Source organism: Microcaecilia unicolor, chromosome 3, assembly GCF_901765095.1.
Source record: "Microcaecilia unicolor chromosome 3, aMicUni1.1, whole genome shotgun sequence".
Taxonomy (NCBI): Eukaryota; Metazoa; Chordata; class Amphibia; order Gymnophiona; family Siphonopidae; genus Microcaecilia; species Microcaecilia unicolor.
In genome coordinates this window covers 206008869-206026749 of record NC_044033.1, presented here as the reverse complement: position 1 = coordinate 206026749, position 17881 = coordinate 206008869, and the positions used below count along the sequence as shown (strand labels likewise).

Sequence of the window (17881 nt, the reverse complement as noted above, 5' to 3'; positions counted from 1 at the left end):
CAAAGCTGGGTGACTGGAATGTGCAATATCTCATTTGGAAGAAGATATTCGCAGGGTAAAAAACCAGGTTCTTTACAGGGAGTTCTCAGCAGGACAGAGCTGTGTGGAGCCAGATGGTCCCTGGCTATAATGGTGAAAGAAGCCCCGCGTGGCTGAAAGGACAAAGATGTGGTGGGGCTTCACACAGGGAGGAGCAGATAGAGACCAATGGGGACAGAGCCTGCCATCGGATAGCAAGGGGTAGTCCTAGAGATAGGAGGGAAAGGTCATACCTGGCTGACCTCTGAGGACAGATAGTAAGACTGAACAGGAAGACAAAAGAGCCAAGCTTGGCAGGCAGAGAGAGAGAGAGAGAGAGAGAGAGAGAGAGAGAGAGAGAGAAGGTCTGAGCAGCCTCACAACCAGTGATAACAGTTCTTACACAGCCAAACAAGTGTGGTTGCACTGCCTGTGAACTACATTACCCACAGTGCATTGCTCATGTATTTTTCTAGTGGGAAACTGCAGCAATGATAGTCCTTGGGACTGAGAATAACAGTAAAGGCATTACACACATTTTAGGATCACGATATAAACTAGTGCGAGGCTGTCGGAGGACAGAACAGCCCGTTATAGCCAGTTAGTGTCGATGGTCAGTGCTGAGTTAAGCAGTTAAATAGTACTGCATAAATAGCACCTTAACCATATAGCGCTGAATATCTGTTAACCGTTTTAAGTTCCAGCGGCCAAACATAAAACCAGAAATTCAATGCCGATTGCCGGATGGGGCGCAACATTGAATTTCCTGGTTCAGCACTGGCAGCAGGTTTTAACTGCACAGCCTGCCAGCAGTTGAATGTCAATCCCATGGTGCCCACCCATATTAGCTCTGGGCCCACCCAAAATGTCATGTCTGGCTACGCCACTGTAATCCCCACACTTAATCTGCAATCTAGGCCAGTAGAATAGTGTCTCTCTTTCTCTCTCTCACACGGTCTCTTTTTCTATCTCCCTGTTTTTCTGCCAGACTATTACAGAGTCTCTTTCTCTCTCATACTTCATTTTTTAGGGCTGTTCATTTTCTCTGATGGGCTGCCTTTCTGTCCATGGGGGTGAGATGGTCTTTTTCTCTCTCAGAATGTTACTGTCTCTCTCTCTCTTTCATGCTCCCTCTTTTTAAGGGCTTTTCAATCTCTCTTTTTCTATCTCTCTCTGGCTGTCAAGGAGTGTGACAGTCTACAATACAATACAATTGACATTTCTATCCGCATTTACCCCATTCCGAGACACATTAGTGGGCATTTCTAGACAAGTACAGTATCTGATCGATATTAAAATTCAAGAAGCATTTACAAAAGTCAAAAGATAGGTTTTAAGATCTGAAAACCTGAGAACTGAGCTGCAATGAGGATAATGTAAACCCAGATGGAAGGATCATCATCACAGTCTGTCTCTCTCTGGGGGTTGGATTCTCTTTAACGTTCAGGATGACAAGGTCTGTCTCTCTCTGTCGGCATGTGATCGGTGGCCTCCTCCTGTCTCTCGGGTAGAGGTGGTCTCTTTCTATCTCCCTGTTTTTCTGCCAGACTATTACAGTGTCTCTCTCTCTCTCTCTCTCTCTCTCTCTCGCAGCGGTTTTCCTCCATCAGGCGAAGGCTGAGTGTCACTTCAGAGCCGGCGGGCAGGGGATGCGGTACCTGGAACGGCACTTCATTAACCGGGAGGAGTATGCGTACTTCGACAGTGACATCGGACACTTTGTGGGCAGGACTGAGCTGGGGGTGGCGCAGGCGGATTATTGGAACAATGACACAGCGTACATGGAGCTGACACGGGCTGCGGTGGAGACATTCTGCAGACACAACTACGAGACACATAAACCCTTCACCGAGCAGAGGAGAGGTGAGAGCAGAGAGACCACAGGAGAGAGACGAGGCAGAACAACCCCCCCCCCCCCCCCCGCATCATCCAGAGCCAGGTCAGAGCACAGACCCACCCCCCCACACAAAAGAAAAAACAAACAAATGAGCACAGCCCCTCCTCACCACTTCCCACCAAACGGGGATATAAATCCCGGGTGAGAAGAAACCAGAGACCCTTGAGAAACTCAGAGAAAACAGACAGACAAAAGAGGTGAGAACAGAACGGCCCCCTCAAGGATTAGCAGCCAAGTGACCGGTTTCTCTTCTGCTCAAAACTCACTCCTTCCCCTTCTCTTCCCTGAACAGAACTGGGGGAACCAGTACAGACCCCAGCTCAGGGGTTTAAAGAAAAAGATGCCCCCTCAAAGACATGGGATCAAAGGCCCCCCTCCCAGGGCCGCTGAGAGGGGGGGACAGGGGGGATAAAAGTCCCGGGGCCTGGGCCTCCAGGGGGGGGGCCGCCGCCGCCTGGCCCACCCTCTGTCGCCGCCTGGCCCGCCCTCCGTCACTCCCAGAACTAACCTTAAGCCTCCTTTCACTTCGCAGCAAGCAGCAGCAGGTCAGGCCACTCCTTCCTTCCATGTCCCACCCTCGCCTGACGTAACATCCGCGAGGGCGGGGCACGGAAGGAAGGACGAGAGGTCTGCCCTGCTGCTGCTTGCTGCGAAGTGAAAGAAGGCTTAAGGTTAGTTCCGAGGGCCCGGCCCGATAGCGGGTGGAGGGGGGCCCGGCGACCTCGGGTGGGTGGGCGGCGACCTCGGGTGGGGGAGGCCCGGGGGCAGCCTTGTCCCGGGCCCGGCTCTCGGCGGCCCTGCCCCCTCCCCATAGGCTATTCTCCATCTACCAGTCCCTGTGACATGCTCCATCTGTCACCCTGTGTCCTTCTGTTCCTGCACCCCTGTCATTTTCTGTCACTCTGTCCTCTGGCCACATGCAACAGGCTCCTCTCCCCATTGCAGGCAGATAATTCCCCTTCAGTTATTACTTCTGACTGCCCCCCCCCCCCCCCCCCCCCCAGTTTCATGCTGCTTAATTACAGCCTCCAGCTGAATTACAGCCAGTGTTCAGATCAGGCATCATCAGCCTTCACCCCCCCCCCCCTCTTTTCCCCTTTATCTTGAGCCAGATGCATCAACCAAACGTAAAAAAAGCAAAAACGTAAAAGCTGTTACCGAATTTAAAAAAACAAACAATGCAGCAAAAAAACAAGTCACACATGTTCGGTGTGGTATTTGAAAGTACAATGCATCAATCTGCTGGAATCCCCGTCGGTAATCGGCCCCTAAAGCATGCGCAGAGCAACCAAACATTATGCTGGCTGCTCTGCGCATGCCACAACGTCAAAAAACAAAACACAAACACGTGGATCGGGAGGGGGCAAAGGCGCTCGTCAGGAGCGTCCTGTATGGACGGACTTGCTCCCCCCACCTGTGGTTGCCGCTGCCGCTCTCTCCTTCCTCCCCCAGCATTAAATAAAAACACAAAACAAACCTCAAAGCTTTAGGAGCCCTGGCCCCCCTCCCTTCCTGTCTCAAAACTCTTTCTCCACACAGCTCCGCCTCCCTCCGCCCCGTGCCCCGCCCCCGCCACCCCCCCTGAGATCGTCGCCATCGCTCCCCCCTCCACAGCCCCCCCCCCCCGCATTACCAGGCCGTGCAGTGCCTCTCCTCTGCATGAAGGCGCTGCACGGGCAAGAAGACCATCAGATCGCTGCAGTCTTCAGGACGTCTCTCTCCTTCTCTGACCTGGCCCCGCCCCCGTCTGACATAAGAAACCTACATCAGACGGGGGCGGGGCCAGGGCAGGGAAGACGAAGGAGAGAGACGTCCTGAAGACTGCAGCGATCTGGTCTTCTTGCCCGTGCAGCGCCTTCATACAGAGGTGAGAGGCACTGCACAGGCCCGGTAATGCGGGGGGGGGGGGCCCAGAGGAGGGAGGGAGCGGCGGTGACAATCTCAAGGGGGCCGGCGGGAGTGGGGCATGGGGCGGAGGATGGCGGGAGGCGGAGCTGTGTGGGGAAAGAAAGAGTTGAGAGACAGGAAGGGAGGGGGGCCGGAGCTTTGATTTTTGTTTTCTTTTATTTAATGCTGGCGGAGGAAGCGGGGAGCAGCAGCAGCGACCATGGACGGGGGGGGGGGGGGGGGGCAAGGACGTCATTAAAGGCCACTCCTGACGAGCACCTTTGCCTCCTCCCGAACGTTTTTTTTTTCTTTCAGTTTTATAGTGATGCAGGGGGAGCGGGGAGCAGCAGTGACCTCGGGAATCAATAAAAGACGCCCCTGACGGGCGTTTTCGCCCCCCCCTCGCTTTTTTTTTTGTTTTTTACATTACAGTTTTCAGTCGGATAGCCCTAACGACAGGTACAGACCTGTCGTTAGCTTTCCGGCACTTTTCCTGCGTTAGGGTAGTCAGAAAACTTTGATGCATCTCGTTTGTATGGGGTTTCTACACAATTTGCTCATCTGCATTCCGTTTTCGTTTTCTGCTACCTTGGTCGGAAAATGGCCTTTAATGCATGCCACGGTTCGAAAATTCTTTGTTAGAGGGTCGTTAAAGGGTCATTAAAGCTTAGTGCATCTTCCTCCTTGTCTGGTCACTGCAGAGACATTCCTCTGTCTGGGGAGTCCTGTAATCATTGATGTTTATTCCAGCCTCTGGATGTCACCATTAAGTGACTCCTTCCCCACCCCAGGCATGGACCCAGGATCCTCCTATCATTTAATGCTTCCTGGGGTCTCAGTGGTGCCTCTTCCCTCTCCCATCAGCTCTGATGAATTTACTATGTAGAGTCCCAAATCTAACAGACCATATCTGCCCCTCCCCAGAGAATAATAATCAGGCTGTGTGTCTGTTTTACAGTCCCCCCCAAAGTGAAAATCACCCCTACGAGGTCTCCCAGTTTGGAACACCAGAACCTGCTGGTTTGTATGGTCAGCGGATTCTTCCCCTCCGAGATTCAGGTGAAGTGGCTGAGGAACAGGGTGGAAGAGAGCAGGGTGGTCTATGCACAGCTCTTACAGAATGGAGACTGGACCTATCAGGTGGATGCGATACTGGAGACTGTCCTGGAGCACAGAGACACCTACACGTGTGAGGTGGAGCACAGCAGCCTGCAGCAGCCCCTCAGAGTGAATTGGGGTAAGATCATCCCCTTCCCCAGCTGTTTATCTGAGTAATACTTTTATATCAAATTCCCTAGGTTGCAAGGACATGTAGATGCGTGTTTTAAGGCTGATTTATAAATACACTTAAAGGCCTAAAATAATCTGCTGAAATGGTGGTTAAAATGCAGCCAGGTTCCATTCACACCAGCTCAGGGGTTGGTGTAAGTGTATAAAGCTGAAGAATGTGCATCAGTGAGTGTTTTATGGTTCAACAATTTTATTGATGATTCAACATGTCAAACACACTCATCATGTTCAAACTAAACAGTTGGATATTTAATATATTGAGACAAATGCATCAGAACTTTTATCATCAGTGTTTTACATTTTCTCTCCTCCCCCCCCCCCCCAAAGCCTTAGACCAAACAGATTATCATTATTATGAGTGACAAGCTAGTGACAACGTATACAATTACTGCTAATACCAGTTCAATAAATTGTTTCAATATAGATTGTTACTACACCTCAGTGAGTGTTTTATAACCGTTGTGTGCACTTCCTGACTCCACCCACACTGTGCACAAGCTATGGCACTGAACATGCCTGGGTCCTGTAAAAGTGAGAAACCTTCTTGTCACCAGGTGCATTTTCATGAGGGGGATAATTTCATAAGAAATCTTTTATGTGCCAACAACAGATTTTGTGCAAGGAAACACCTTTATAAAATGATCCCTCCAAGACTTCAGCAGAAGTCTCGCGAGGCCGCTGCTGGAAGTCTCGGCGGCCATTTTTAAATACTCGGAGTTGCAATTGACCAAAATCTCACACTAGAAAACCACGCAAAAAATACAACAAAGAAAATGTTCCAAGCAGTGTGTAAACTCAGAGTAAAACCTTTCTTCCCAGGGGAAATATTTCGCAACCTGGTACAATCAATGGTGCTAAGTCACCTAGATTATTGCAATTCACTATATGCTGGATGTAAAGAACAAATCATGAAGAAGCTCCAAACAGCCCAAAACACAGCAGCCAGACTCATATTTGGAAAAACGAAAGTGCCAAACCCCTAAGAGAAAAATTACATTGGCTCCCAATAAAAGAACGTATTACGTTCAAAATCTGCACCCTGGTTCATAAAATCATTTACGGAGAGGCTCCAGTCTACACGTCAGACCTCATAGACTTACCACCCAGGAACACTAATAGATCAGCACACACATTCCTGAATCTCCACTATCCTAACTGTAAAGATCTAAAATATAAATTAACACATGCATCCAGCTTCCCCTACATAAGCACGCAGCTATGGAATGCCTTACCACTAGCCTTGAGAAAAATCCACGACCTAACTAACTTTCAGAGACTACTGAAGACCAACGTGTTCAAAAAGGCATACCACGATACAGCCTAACTACCAGTCAACGAAACTCAAGCCTGAACTAGATAAAACCCAACTCACTATACTGGACTACTATAGACTACTCTACCACGAATGAACTTTAACGCAATACCACCTTATCTCTAATTCCGATAATGAACTCTTTATAACTGACTGTTTAATCTACTATGCCAAACATGTTCTAATGTAATACCATGTGTATCTCTCACTCCGGAAATGACGATCGCCAGGACGGAATAATGTAAGCCACATTGAGCCTGCAAATAGGTGGGAAAATGTGGGATACAAATGCAAATAAATAAATAAATCCCCCCTCCCCAGTGTCCTATTAGGAGTATAGCCTCCCACCATCCCCCCCCCCCCCCCCCCCCCCCCCCCCCCGTCCTCAGCAGGGTGAGGAGCTCTTAGTCCTTTCTCACGTGGAGGGGGAATGGGAAATTTTAGGCTCTTAGGTCTGAGCAGATTGAACCCAGACCCTCACTTTTCACTCTCAATTAGTGGTTCCAGTGGAGAAGAAACCAGAGAATATCATGACACCTCTGGTGCCACCACTTCTTGAATACCGTGTTCAGTTCTGGTCTCCATCTCTTCAATCAGATTCAGAGGAATTAGAAATGATTCAGAGAAGGGAGATCAAAATGAATAAGGGGATAGAATGACTCTCATGTGAGCAAGGTCTAAAGAGGATATGGCTGGTCAGCTTGGAGAAGAGATGGCTAAGGGGGGATACGATTGAGGAGCAGGTAAATACAAATTGATTGTTTACAGGGTGTAGAGTCAAGGCTCAAAGCTAAAGCCCTCACTGAAAGGGGGTTTCCACCCGGTCAGCAGTCACCTTATTGTGCACCAAATGCTCTAATGGTTTCAGCACATGCACTAAAACCACTAGCACAGACCACAGCAATTCCTTTAAAAAAAAGGCTGACTGGTGCATTTAGGACTGGAAGCTGAAGGCCACGTCCAAGCTACCATTAGAAGGGTTGGTTGAGAGAAGAGACAGCAACACCCTTCCCCTTACAGGATCCCCCCAAAATGCCTCCCCCTCCAGCATACCCCCACATAACTAAGAAAAACTCCTGGTGGTCTGGTGGCCACAGATACACCCCAAATCAGAAGTTATCCCTGGTGGCCTAACATTGTGTCCCCTCTCTCCCCTCCCCCCCCCCCCCCCCCCCCCCCCCATAGCTGTAAGATGGAAGCAGGAGCAATACCCACTAACTCCCGCTTCTCTGGGCTGCCATCTACGAAATGGCCCAGCCCAGTTCACATCCTAACTACTGTATTTTTCTAGAGACCTTTCTTCTCATGATTCAAGCAAAATTCTTGCACAGTGACCTGAACATACTCTGAACTCACCTATTTTCAAAGTAAAGCTCTTCATGCACTTTCTTAATAAAAATTGTTGTAGAGATCATGTGAGGAAAAGACCCCAAAGATGATGCACTAGTGTGGGGAGTTTCAAAAATGCCCCCAAAGGGCACTGAGAGCGCATGATTCTCAGATGGCTAATTTATGTGAATAAAATACTTTTTATTTAAATAAATCACTTTTCCACAGTCCCATCATTTTTAGGGACACATGAGTGTGAGGAGACACTCATGTGTCTGTTGTACACATCACCTAAGAGTCTCTAATTCCAGGGGATTGGCAAATGTTTTGTGCTCCCCATCATTCAGTCTGTGTAACTCCTGTAGCTGAGTTTGGGCTTCTGCTCTCCCTGTCAATCAGCCTGTGAACACTTAGGCTTTGTGTTGTGCTTTATACAGAGCCTGAGACCTCAGAGTCTGCGAGGAGCAAACTGCTGACGGGAATCATGGGGTTCGTGTTGGGGGTTGTGTTCATCATAGTGGGACTCATCATTTACCTGAAGAATAAAAAAGGTAAAATAATCAGAACTCGATAATCTCATCTCTTATTACTGTCACCTTCACTACTAAACACAATCAAACTCACATCCATATGGAGTGAGGTGCTGAAGGTAGACTCCTGTCACACTACTTCTGTGAGACCTCCAGAAACACGTAAAAAGAAATTCTCTAAACTGGCCCCTAAAATTATGTCATAGATGTGTAAATGCTAGCTGTATTCTATAATGTCTGCTCCTAAGTCATTTAGGGGCCCATTCTATATATGGTGCCTAGAATCTAGGCATGTCTAATAGAGAAGCCTAGGCATACTTTATAAGACACGCCTAAATTCAGATGTGTGTATAGAATATTCCTAGGCTGTGTGTATGTGCATAGATTTAGGTGCATCCATTTACTTCCTATGAAAATTTGGAGTAAATACCTTTGCCTAAATCTACATGCACTGGCCTGTAACCACGTGCAGAGATGTGATTGATAGGTGTGGCACACCCACACTCATGTGTGAAAATTTACGCACGATGCTTTACAGAATACGCCTAGCAAAGCATGTGCGTATTCTAATTATGGCCAATTAGGTTTGATAATTGGTCATTATCGGCTAATTATTGCTGTGCAAGGCCCTAAGAGTTAACCTAACTGAGGCTTTGGGGCCTACTCTGTGTCAGCCTAAGGCCTCTGGGAGAGCCCCTCTGACATTCTTCCCCACCCCACCCCACCCCACCCCACCCAAGTCTGAACCCTGGGGATATCAATACTGGATGTCTGCTGCCTCTGGATGTTTCTACCCCTGTGCTTTCGAGCAATAAAACACCAGAATCTGCACAGGAAAATGATAGAAATAAAGCCACTGTCTCCATAAACTGTACTAGTTCACAGGAATTCACACTTTCTTGGTGAATCAGGATACATAGGATCAAAGGAGGCCGCCGGTGTGTGGGAAAAGTTTTTAAACCTTCAGAGAGGGACAAAGTCAAAAGCATACATTCACATACACACACACACACCTTCAGACTGCGGGCGTAGCCAGACCTCACGGTGAGAGGGGGCCAGAGCCTGAGGTGGGGGGCACATTTTGGTCTGCCGCCCTACCGCCTCACTGTCCTGCTGGTCCCCACCCACTGCCACTGCAAATACCTTGGCTGGCGGGGGTCTGCAACCCTCGCCAGCTGAAGCCTTTTCCAGCGCTGGTCTCCGGTGCTGCCTCATTGCCTGCCCTGCTCTCTCTTCCCCTCATGTCCGGCACGCACCTTTAAGTGAAACTGAGCATGCTCAATTTCACTAAAAGGAGCGTGCAGGATGTGAGGGGAAGAGAGAGCAGGACAGGCAATGCGGCGGCGGCACCAAACACCGACACTGGACGAAGGCTTCAGCTAGTGGGGGTTGGGGACCCCTGCCAGCAAAACCAGGGACCCAGAGGAAATTTGGGGGGCCCATGCCCCTGTGGCCCCACATAGCTACGCCACTGTTTCAGACACACATCCACACACACCTCCCACCTGCATCTATTCCACACAGCCCGCTACTCAGCACATTCATTGACTCAGGTGTGCCGAAGCAGTGCTGGATTATCTTTCTGCCCTAAGCCTATTTCTAGATAAAATATCTTTTGCCAATCCACCTTTGTGTGTTATATTTTTGTGCTACACTCGTTAAACAATTGAGTCACGTACGTAGATTTTGGCATGCACACAAATGTACGCGCGTACGTCCACACACCTTATATAGAATCCCAGGGTTAGCATATAAATTTGAGGGGGGCTGCACATGAGTGCAGTATGGATGGGCTATGGTTGTGTCTCCAAGTAACATGCGCCACTTATAGAATTCTATCGATTACGAGCGGACCTTGGTGCACTTAGTTGCGCCCACTTACGCCTTCTATCGATGCAACTTAAGTGGATGCGTCTAAATGTTCACATGCCAATGCTGACTTATGCTTCAGTTCTATAAAGGAATCTTGGAGCCCAGATGTCGTTATAGAATTCATGCTATGCACGGCCCATTGTGGTGTCCATTTATAGAATTGCCCCGTTACACATCCGAATTCTTTGTAAAAGCTGTGGATAAGGTCAGACAGTATCATATTCCCTTGAGTTGTCCGTCTTTGTTAAAATCTTGCTGCTATTGGTTAGAACTTCATGATGTCACCACTGTGTGTGTTATGGGTGGTGACTTAGAGAGTTTGCTGATTGGCTGAGGCACATCCTGGTCCTGCTCAAGTTCCTGATCTTACTGTCCTTGTGAAAATACTGCTGTTTGTCAAAGTGAGTAATTCTAGTTTGGCTTTCTTCTTCTTTTTTTTTTTTTCAGGTACAACTCAACTGAGGATTCCTCCAAATGAAGGTAAATAATCTCTGAACAGAAACTGAAAATGACTGTACCTGAAAGTTTCTTGTTGGATATGTTGCATGAGAGTGACTGTGCCTGATGGTTCCCTTTGTGATAGTATCTGTGCAGTCAGAGGAACAGTGACCTACTCAACATATATTTAGTGGGACCATGTACAGCCAGGAGAATTTCTGTCTAGAGTGCACCCAAGGGAGCAGGATACCTTGTATTTAATATATCTGCTGGGGTGCTTTGCAATACATATCCAGAGTGGTTTCCTACATAGAATTCACCTGGGAGGCAGCCCATGCTCAGAATATATCTTGGGGATTCTTTGCTCATCATACAATTGGGCAGAAAACACCGGGAGGGTGGGGGGTGAATAGGGAGGCTCTGTTCAGAATATCACTTATTTATAAAGCAGTTTTCCTAACACATATTTCACTACATGAGAAGGTGATACAGTAACACAAACCGTGAGGAAAAGACACGGACACACACATAGACAGACCTGGTCTGCTGTGGGATGGGGTGGAGGGAGGGGTCAGGATATACAAATTCAGGTCTTACTGATGTGAGGGCAGCAGGGGCGTAGCCAGGCCTCGATGGGAGGGGGGCCATAGCCCAAGGTGGTGGGCACATTTTGGCCCCGCTACCGCCCTCCTGCCGCTGCTTCTGCCTCCCCCGCTTCCGCCGCTGGAAGGTACCTTGGTTGGCAGGGCCCCAACCCCTGCCAGCTAAAACATTTGTCCTGTTCTGGTCTCACATTGCCTGGCGCCCTGTCCTGTTTTCAGCGCTGTGCACGGCGCTGAAAACAGGACAGGGTGCCAGGCAATGTAAGACCAGCGCTGGACAAAATCCTTAGCTGGTGGGGTTGGAGACCTCCACCAGCCAAACTGGGGGCCCTGGAGCCAATTGGGGGGGGCAGGCCCCTGTGGCCCCCCTGTAGCTATGTCACTGGGGCGGCAGAAAAGAGAAGTCTCATTTACAGTTCTTGTTTCCTCTCTAGGTTAATAACCACTGTTTACAGCTCTCTGATGCTTGTTCTCCTTAGGTCTCCTGAGTTAAGCTGATCTCCGAGACCTCCAAAACGTCATCTGTGACAGAAAAGCAAACTTCTATCTAAAGCTTCCCACAGCCTAAGGATCAGAAAAGCGCCTCCTGCATTAGCAGCCGGGATTTAGCGGAATCAGTATTTCTATCAATGCTCCTCACACCTACAGCTGAGCCTCTTCTCTGACCCCGGGGAGGGGGTTCAGCCCCAGCTGTAGGGGCTGTTGCACTATCTGTTCTGTACTGCTTAGGGATCTCAGATCTGGTTCGTCTCGAGACAACTGGCCATGGTCCAAAAATATCCAGTCCCACAAAGGTGAATGGTGGGTCAGTGCTCAGCCTTTTGGATGGCAGGTCTGCCATTCTTTGGTCTTGGTGTTTGCCTCGCAGTTTTCGGCACTTGATGCATCTGTGGATGGTTGCAGTGATGCACTGCTTCGCTCCGACGATCCACACTCCTGCGGCTCTGATTGCTCCTTCGGTGAAGTGTCGACCTTGGTGCTTGACCTGCTCGTGGTAATGGCGCATGAGCAGGGTGGATACCGGGTGCCGGCCTGGGGTGATCCAAGGGTTCCTTTCGCTCTTGTCTATCTTGGCGTGGGTGAGGCGGCCGCCTACCCTTAGCAATCCATCCTCGTCCTTGAAGGGATCTAGTTTCCAGAGGGGGCTGTCCTTTGGGATCGTCTTCCCTTTGCTGACGCACATGTACTCTGCAGCGTATGCTTCTTGTTGTACCCGAAGCAAGACTACCTTCTCTGCCCGGACAAATTCTTCAACAGCCAAGGGCTTGGAACAGAGATGCCAGTGATGACACTTGCCTGTTTTTCTATCGGGGACTCTGCTGGAAAGAACGCGTGATGTGGATAAGGTGGGCTATGGCTCTTTTCAGCGTCACCCACCGTGAGAATCGGTTGAAGCGGTGCGTTCCCGGGGTGTCCTTGGGTGAGACACTCGTGGCGAGGACCTTGACTATCGGACGGATTTCGACATCATCTTCTGGGTTCACCAGTTCAAAAGAGTTTGTGGTAGTTGTAGTGGTGCTTTTTGGTTGCAAGAGGAATTTCGGCCCTGTCAGCCAAGTCGTTCGCATCAGGTGCGTTGCTGGGACAGCCCTTGTGGCATGGTCCGCTGGGTTGTGGTCGGTTGACACGTAATGCCATTGGTTAGGTCTGGTGGATTTTCGGATGCGTTCCACTCGGTTACTCACATATACATGGAATCTTCTGTTCTGGTTGTATATGTAGCCGAGTACGACCTTGCTGTCTGTGTAGAACTTGACTGAGTCTATGTGGGTATCCATCTCGCTTACAACCAGTTCGGCTATTTCTACTGCTAGGACTGCTCCGCAAAGTTCTAAGCGTGGCACGGTTTGCCCACATTGCGGGGCTAGCTTTGATTTGCCGAAGATGAATCCCGCACGGATGGCATCGCAAGCATCTATGGTCTTCAGGTACGCCACTGCAGCTATGGCTTTCTCCGAGGCATCAGAGAAGACGCAAACCTCTTTGTGGCGGGCGTTCGTGAGAGACACTGGGACATATGTCCGTGGGATGTGGAGTTCTTCAAGTGTCTTTAGGGAGTTTCTCCATGTGTCCCACTCTTGCCTTTTTCCTGGTGGCAATGGGGCACCCCATTCAGTTGAGCTTGAGGAGAGTTCGCGAAGCAGTGACCTCCCTTGGATGGTGACTGGTGCTACGAATCCTAGTGGGTCATACAGGCTATTCACCGTAGACAAGATGCCTCGTCGGGTGTACGGCTTCTCTTGCGTGCAGACTCGGAAGGTAAAGGTGTCTGTTTTCAGGTCCCAGCTTAGGCCGAGGCTGCGCTGTAGAGGAGGGGTGTCCACTCCTAGGTCCAGATCCTTCAAGTTCATAGCGTGGTCTGCTGGAGAGAACGCTCTCATCACATTGGCGCTGTTGGATGCGATTTTGTGGAGTCTCAGATTAGCTCCCGCTAGCATCATCTGTGTCCTTTTCAGCAGGTCAATGGCTTCTGTTTCAGTGGGTAAGGACTTCAACCTGTCGTCCACATAGAAGTCTCTCTCCACAAACTGCCTGGCATCAACGCCGTGTTCCTTCTCTCCTTCACGTGCTGTCCGTCTGAGCCCGTAGGCAGCTACTGCTGGTGACGGGCTGTTTCCAAAAACATGTACCCGCATTCTGTATTCCACCACGTCTCCATTGATGTCGTCGTCGTGGAACCACAGGAACCTTAAGTAATTCCTGTGGTCTTTGTGGATGGTGAAGCAGTAGAACATTTGCTGGATGTCAGCCATCACGGCAATGGGTTCTTTTCTGAAGCGGATTAAGATTCCCAGTAGGCTGTTGGTTAGGTCGGGCCCAGTGAGCAGCACGCTGTTCAGTGAAGTCCCTTGGAACTGGGCGCTAGAGTCGAACACAATTCGGATTTGTCATGGCTTCTGTGGGTGGTATACCCCGAAGATAGGTAGGTACCAGCATTCCTCGTTATCTTTCAATGGTGGGGCAAGCTCCGCGTGGCCGTTGGTGAGCATGTTTTGCATGAAGGCTGTGAACTGTTGTCTCATCTCTGGTTTCCTCTTCAAGGTCCTTTGTAGCGAGGCGAGTCGGGAGAAGGTGTAACTCCTGTTGTTTGGGAGTCAGGCCCTGGGCTTACGAATGGAAGGGGCGCTACCCAGCCGTTTGACTCGTCTTTCTCTAGGCCTTTGTCCATAATGTTCAGGAACTCTTTATCTTCTATAGAGAGTGCGAGTCTGTCATCGTCTTTAGTGGTCTGGAACACCGAGCTCCCCAGATGTTCTCCTAAACCTGCTGCGGAGCTGGTTTTATGGAGTGAGACGTTATGTTCTTTGTGTTCGTGAACCTCTTTGGTAGTCAGGTGATTGGCGCACGATTCAAATAGCATGGCGCGTCCACTTCTAAGACACTGGTGGAGAGCGCACAGATGTTCGGTCTTATCGTCCGGTTGAGGCAGACACCGCCCACTATTGTCCATCCCAGATCGAGACGGTGCGCGTAGGGAGCACCCCGTGGGCCTCTGCATGATTCATGGATGTCCAGGAGTTCTGGTGCGTCGCGACCCAGCAAGAGTAGGATCTCAGCGTCTGGATCCAAGGGTGTGAGTTGGTTGGCTATAGGTCTCAGATGAGGGTGACTCCACGCGACCTCTGGTGTAGGAATCTCATCCTTGTCATCTGGTATCTGGTCACATTCCATTAGTGCAGGTAATTTTGACTTGGTGCTTCCATCTATTGCTTCTATCGTATAGCCGCTTGCTACTCTCCCCAACACTTGTGTGACTCCTGCGCACGTTTTAATGCTATATGAGGAGTAGCTTTGCTGGATTCCAAACAGGTCGTAAAACTCTGACCTTGCAAGAGATCGGTTGCTTTGCTCATCTATGATAACATACATTTTGACTGCCTTCTCCGGCCGTCCTTCGGGATACACTTTGGCCAGGCATATCTTGGTGCAGGATCTCCCTTCGCGGCCTTTACCGCATATTCTCGTGCACTTTGGCGTGGCTTGGAGTGCCTGTGCCCCTACCTCTCCCGTCTCCTCGCCGTGATTCGCTTCAGGGTTGGATGCGGTTCGGCATCACCCGGGCGTGAAGTGTTGGTTTGCTGGCCACTGCCGCGTTCTGTATACTTGCTAGGTGCTCTGCAGTCCTTGGCGATATGATCTGAAGAAGCCCAGCACCTATAGCAAAGTCTGTACCTTGTGAGCAGTTCTCTACGTTCCTCCCACGGTTTCCTTAAGAACTCTCGGCACTTTCTGAGTGGGTGGGGCATCCCATGTATAGGGCATGGTTCTTTGGGATCCTCTACGTTCTCTGTGGTGAGAGAGGGGTCAGCCGGTGTAGACGTTGCGGGCGACACTCCTGTCTTGTGCACAGATATGGGTCTTCGGCCTAGTTTGGCTGTTTTCCCTTCCAGGGATTGGCTTGATTCACATGGCTCGACCATGAACCATGGATCGTTTCTCCTTTTGGCTATGTCTCTTATGAACTTTGCGAAAATGTTGAAAGGGGGATATTTCCCCTGATTCTCTTCCTTGTAACGTGTGCCAACTACTGACCACTTCTCCCTTATGTCGTATGGTAACTTCCCCAGGATACTCTTGGTGCCTCGAGGTGTGTCTAGCTGGCTGAGGTTTGTAAAGCTGTTCTCGGCCTTGACTGCTTCCAGCTCGTGAAGGAGGTTTCCCAACTCTTGCAGCTTGTGGTTGTCTCTGCCAGATACCGCTGGGAATCTGTCCAGCCTATTGAACAATGAATTTTCTATGGCTTCTGAGCTGCTGTAATACTCCTCGAGTCTTCCCCACATCTCTTTTAACCCCTCAGACGGGTTATTCAAGTATGAATGCTTCAACTCCTCCACACGTGCGGCTGCTCCCTTTCCCAGCCAATGTAACATCATGTTCATCTCTTGCTTGGGTGTGAGTCTCATGTCCACGATAGCATCCTAGAAGTCTGATTTCCATGCTCTGTACCGCTCAGAACGGCCGTCGAACTGGGTAAGCCCTGAGTCCCCCAGATCCTTGCGTGCCAGATATCTCACTAGTTCATCTCTGGTTGAGGTTCTGGGCTGGTCAGTCATAACCATTGCGGGCTGGCTGGTCTCGGTCTCAGTGGGAATAGGTGCAGAGTATGGCCACCCTGCCATTTCTTGTTTGTACGAAGTGCGTGTAGCTGGTGCTCTTCCGAGAGACGGTGACCCAGACTCTCCTTGCCTCTGGCTGCCGTATGGCACTGGAGCCCGTGGCTGGGGTGGGACATCCATTTCATCGGCTGCTCCCAGGGCATAAGCCAGCTGCGGTGCATCGAAGCTTGTACGAGTGTGTAAGCTGGTCGGTGAGGCTTGATTCCCTTGGTGTGCTGTACTTCCGTGTTTGAGGGCTCATCTAAATCGAACCGTTCCACTGTCCTGACAGGCAGTGGGGAGTGCGTTGACACGTAAGTTTCGGTTCTTAGAGCAGGGTCTTCAAACAAGAGGTGGTTAAGTCGCTCGACCTCATCATGCTGTCCCACAGCATCTTCGAGGGAGTTAGCTCTCGCCTCCAGTTCAACCAACTCTCTATTTTGCCGGAGTGCTTCTATCATGATGTCTAGCTCAGATTTTTTTACGAGCACCCTCGGACTTTCTGTGTGCTTCCTCGGCCTCTCTGTGTGCTTCCTCGGCCTCTAGCTTCAGGGTGGTTTCTTGTTGAATGAGGGCCTTCACTTGGGAGGTCACCTCGCTGATTTTCGACTGGTTGGAGCGATTTGTTGCGTGTGACCTGGAGGATCTTGAGCTTTTGGATGAATGTATGGAAGAGTGAGAATGCACGGAGATGCTGTCTTCTGGAGCTACAGAATGGTTGGAGCGATTTGTTGTAAGTGACCTGGAGGATCTTGAGCTTTTGGACGAATGTTTGGAAGAGTGAGAGCGCACGGAGATGCTGTCTTGTGGTTCTACAGTTGCATTTGTTGTTATCTCTTCGGCTTTGGCTACCTCTGTATAGCGCTCATGATCCGTGGAGTTCTTTTTCAAAGAGACTCTGCTCTGTGTTTGTCTCTTGTGTGTCCGGCGCAGAGGACGCTTCCTCCGGTACAATTTGTGAGACATTGAATTCTGCCATCATGTACTGGTTTGCTTATCTGTCTTTATTAAGTGAAAAGTCAACTCTTGTGTGCAGGGGGGGCTGGGGATGTAAGGATTACCCAGCACGAAGCAGTTTGTCTTTCAAGCTGTTGGATTCAACTGGATCAAGTTTCACTGTTATGTTACTGGGCAAAGGGGGAGGGAGGGGGGACTGGAGAGAGTAGCTCTGAGTCAGGGCTGTGGCTTCAAGCAGTAACCTAGCAACAGATTGCCTCCCGCCCTTCTTGCCCAAAGACCTTCAGGGCTCAGATTTCTGAGGCTGGAGGGAGAGGGGAGGGGGACCTTCCAAGTGTCCTCAGTGATCACAGAGGTGTGATATTCAGACAAAGAGCTAGCTGCACATTCTTTGGCTCACTCTGATGTCTTGCTTGCTTCAAAGTTAAACGTTCACAGGTTTGTCAATACAAAAACAGTTTTCTTCTCTCTCTGACTTTTTAGCTGCTGGCTATATTTACTGATGACCCAGAAGTGGTGGGGGCTGCTCTCAAGCAAGGAAGAATACTTAGAAACACAATAGAAGGGCGTTTAACTCAATCACCCTTAGGACATGCAGCACAGCTTCTGGTTTGAGTTTAGAACTCCACAATCTTCTGCTTTTTCACAACTAA

The 17881-nt window shown here is 49.8% G+C and overlaps 1 protein-coding gene across 2 annotated transcripts in view; it reads left to right on the top strand.

Moving 5' to 3' along the window:
* Nucleotides 1–17881, top strand: part of LOC115466160 (H-2 class II histocompatibility antigen, E-S beta chain-like) — a 41760-nt gene that overhangs the window by 12021 nt on the left and 11858 nt on the right. Inside the window, exons 2-6 of one of the 2 annotated variants that reach the window (XM_030197244.1) lie at nt 1612–1881; nt 4761–5039; nt 8171–8284; nt 10583–10615; nt 11655–11690. In XM_030197244.1, coding sequence (XP_030053104.1) covers nt 1612–1881; nt 4761–5039; nt 8171–8284; nt 10583–10615; nt 11655–11668 — 710 coding nt within the window. In that variant the 3' untranslated portion in view covers nt 11669–11690. Of the gene's footprint in view, nt 1–1611; nt 1882–4760; nt 5040–8170; nt 8285–10582; nt 10616–11654; nt 11691–17881 lie in introns of those variants that run through there. The other variant, XM_030197243.1, reaches the window with a different exon arrangement.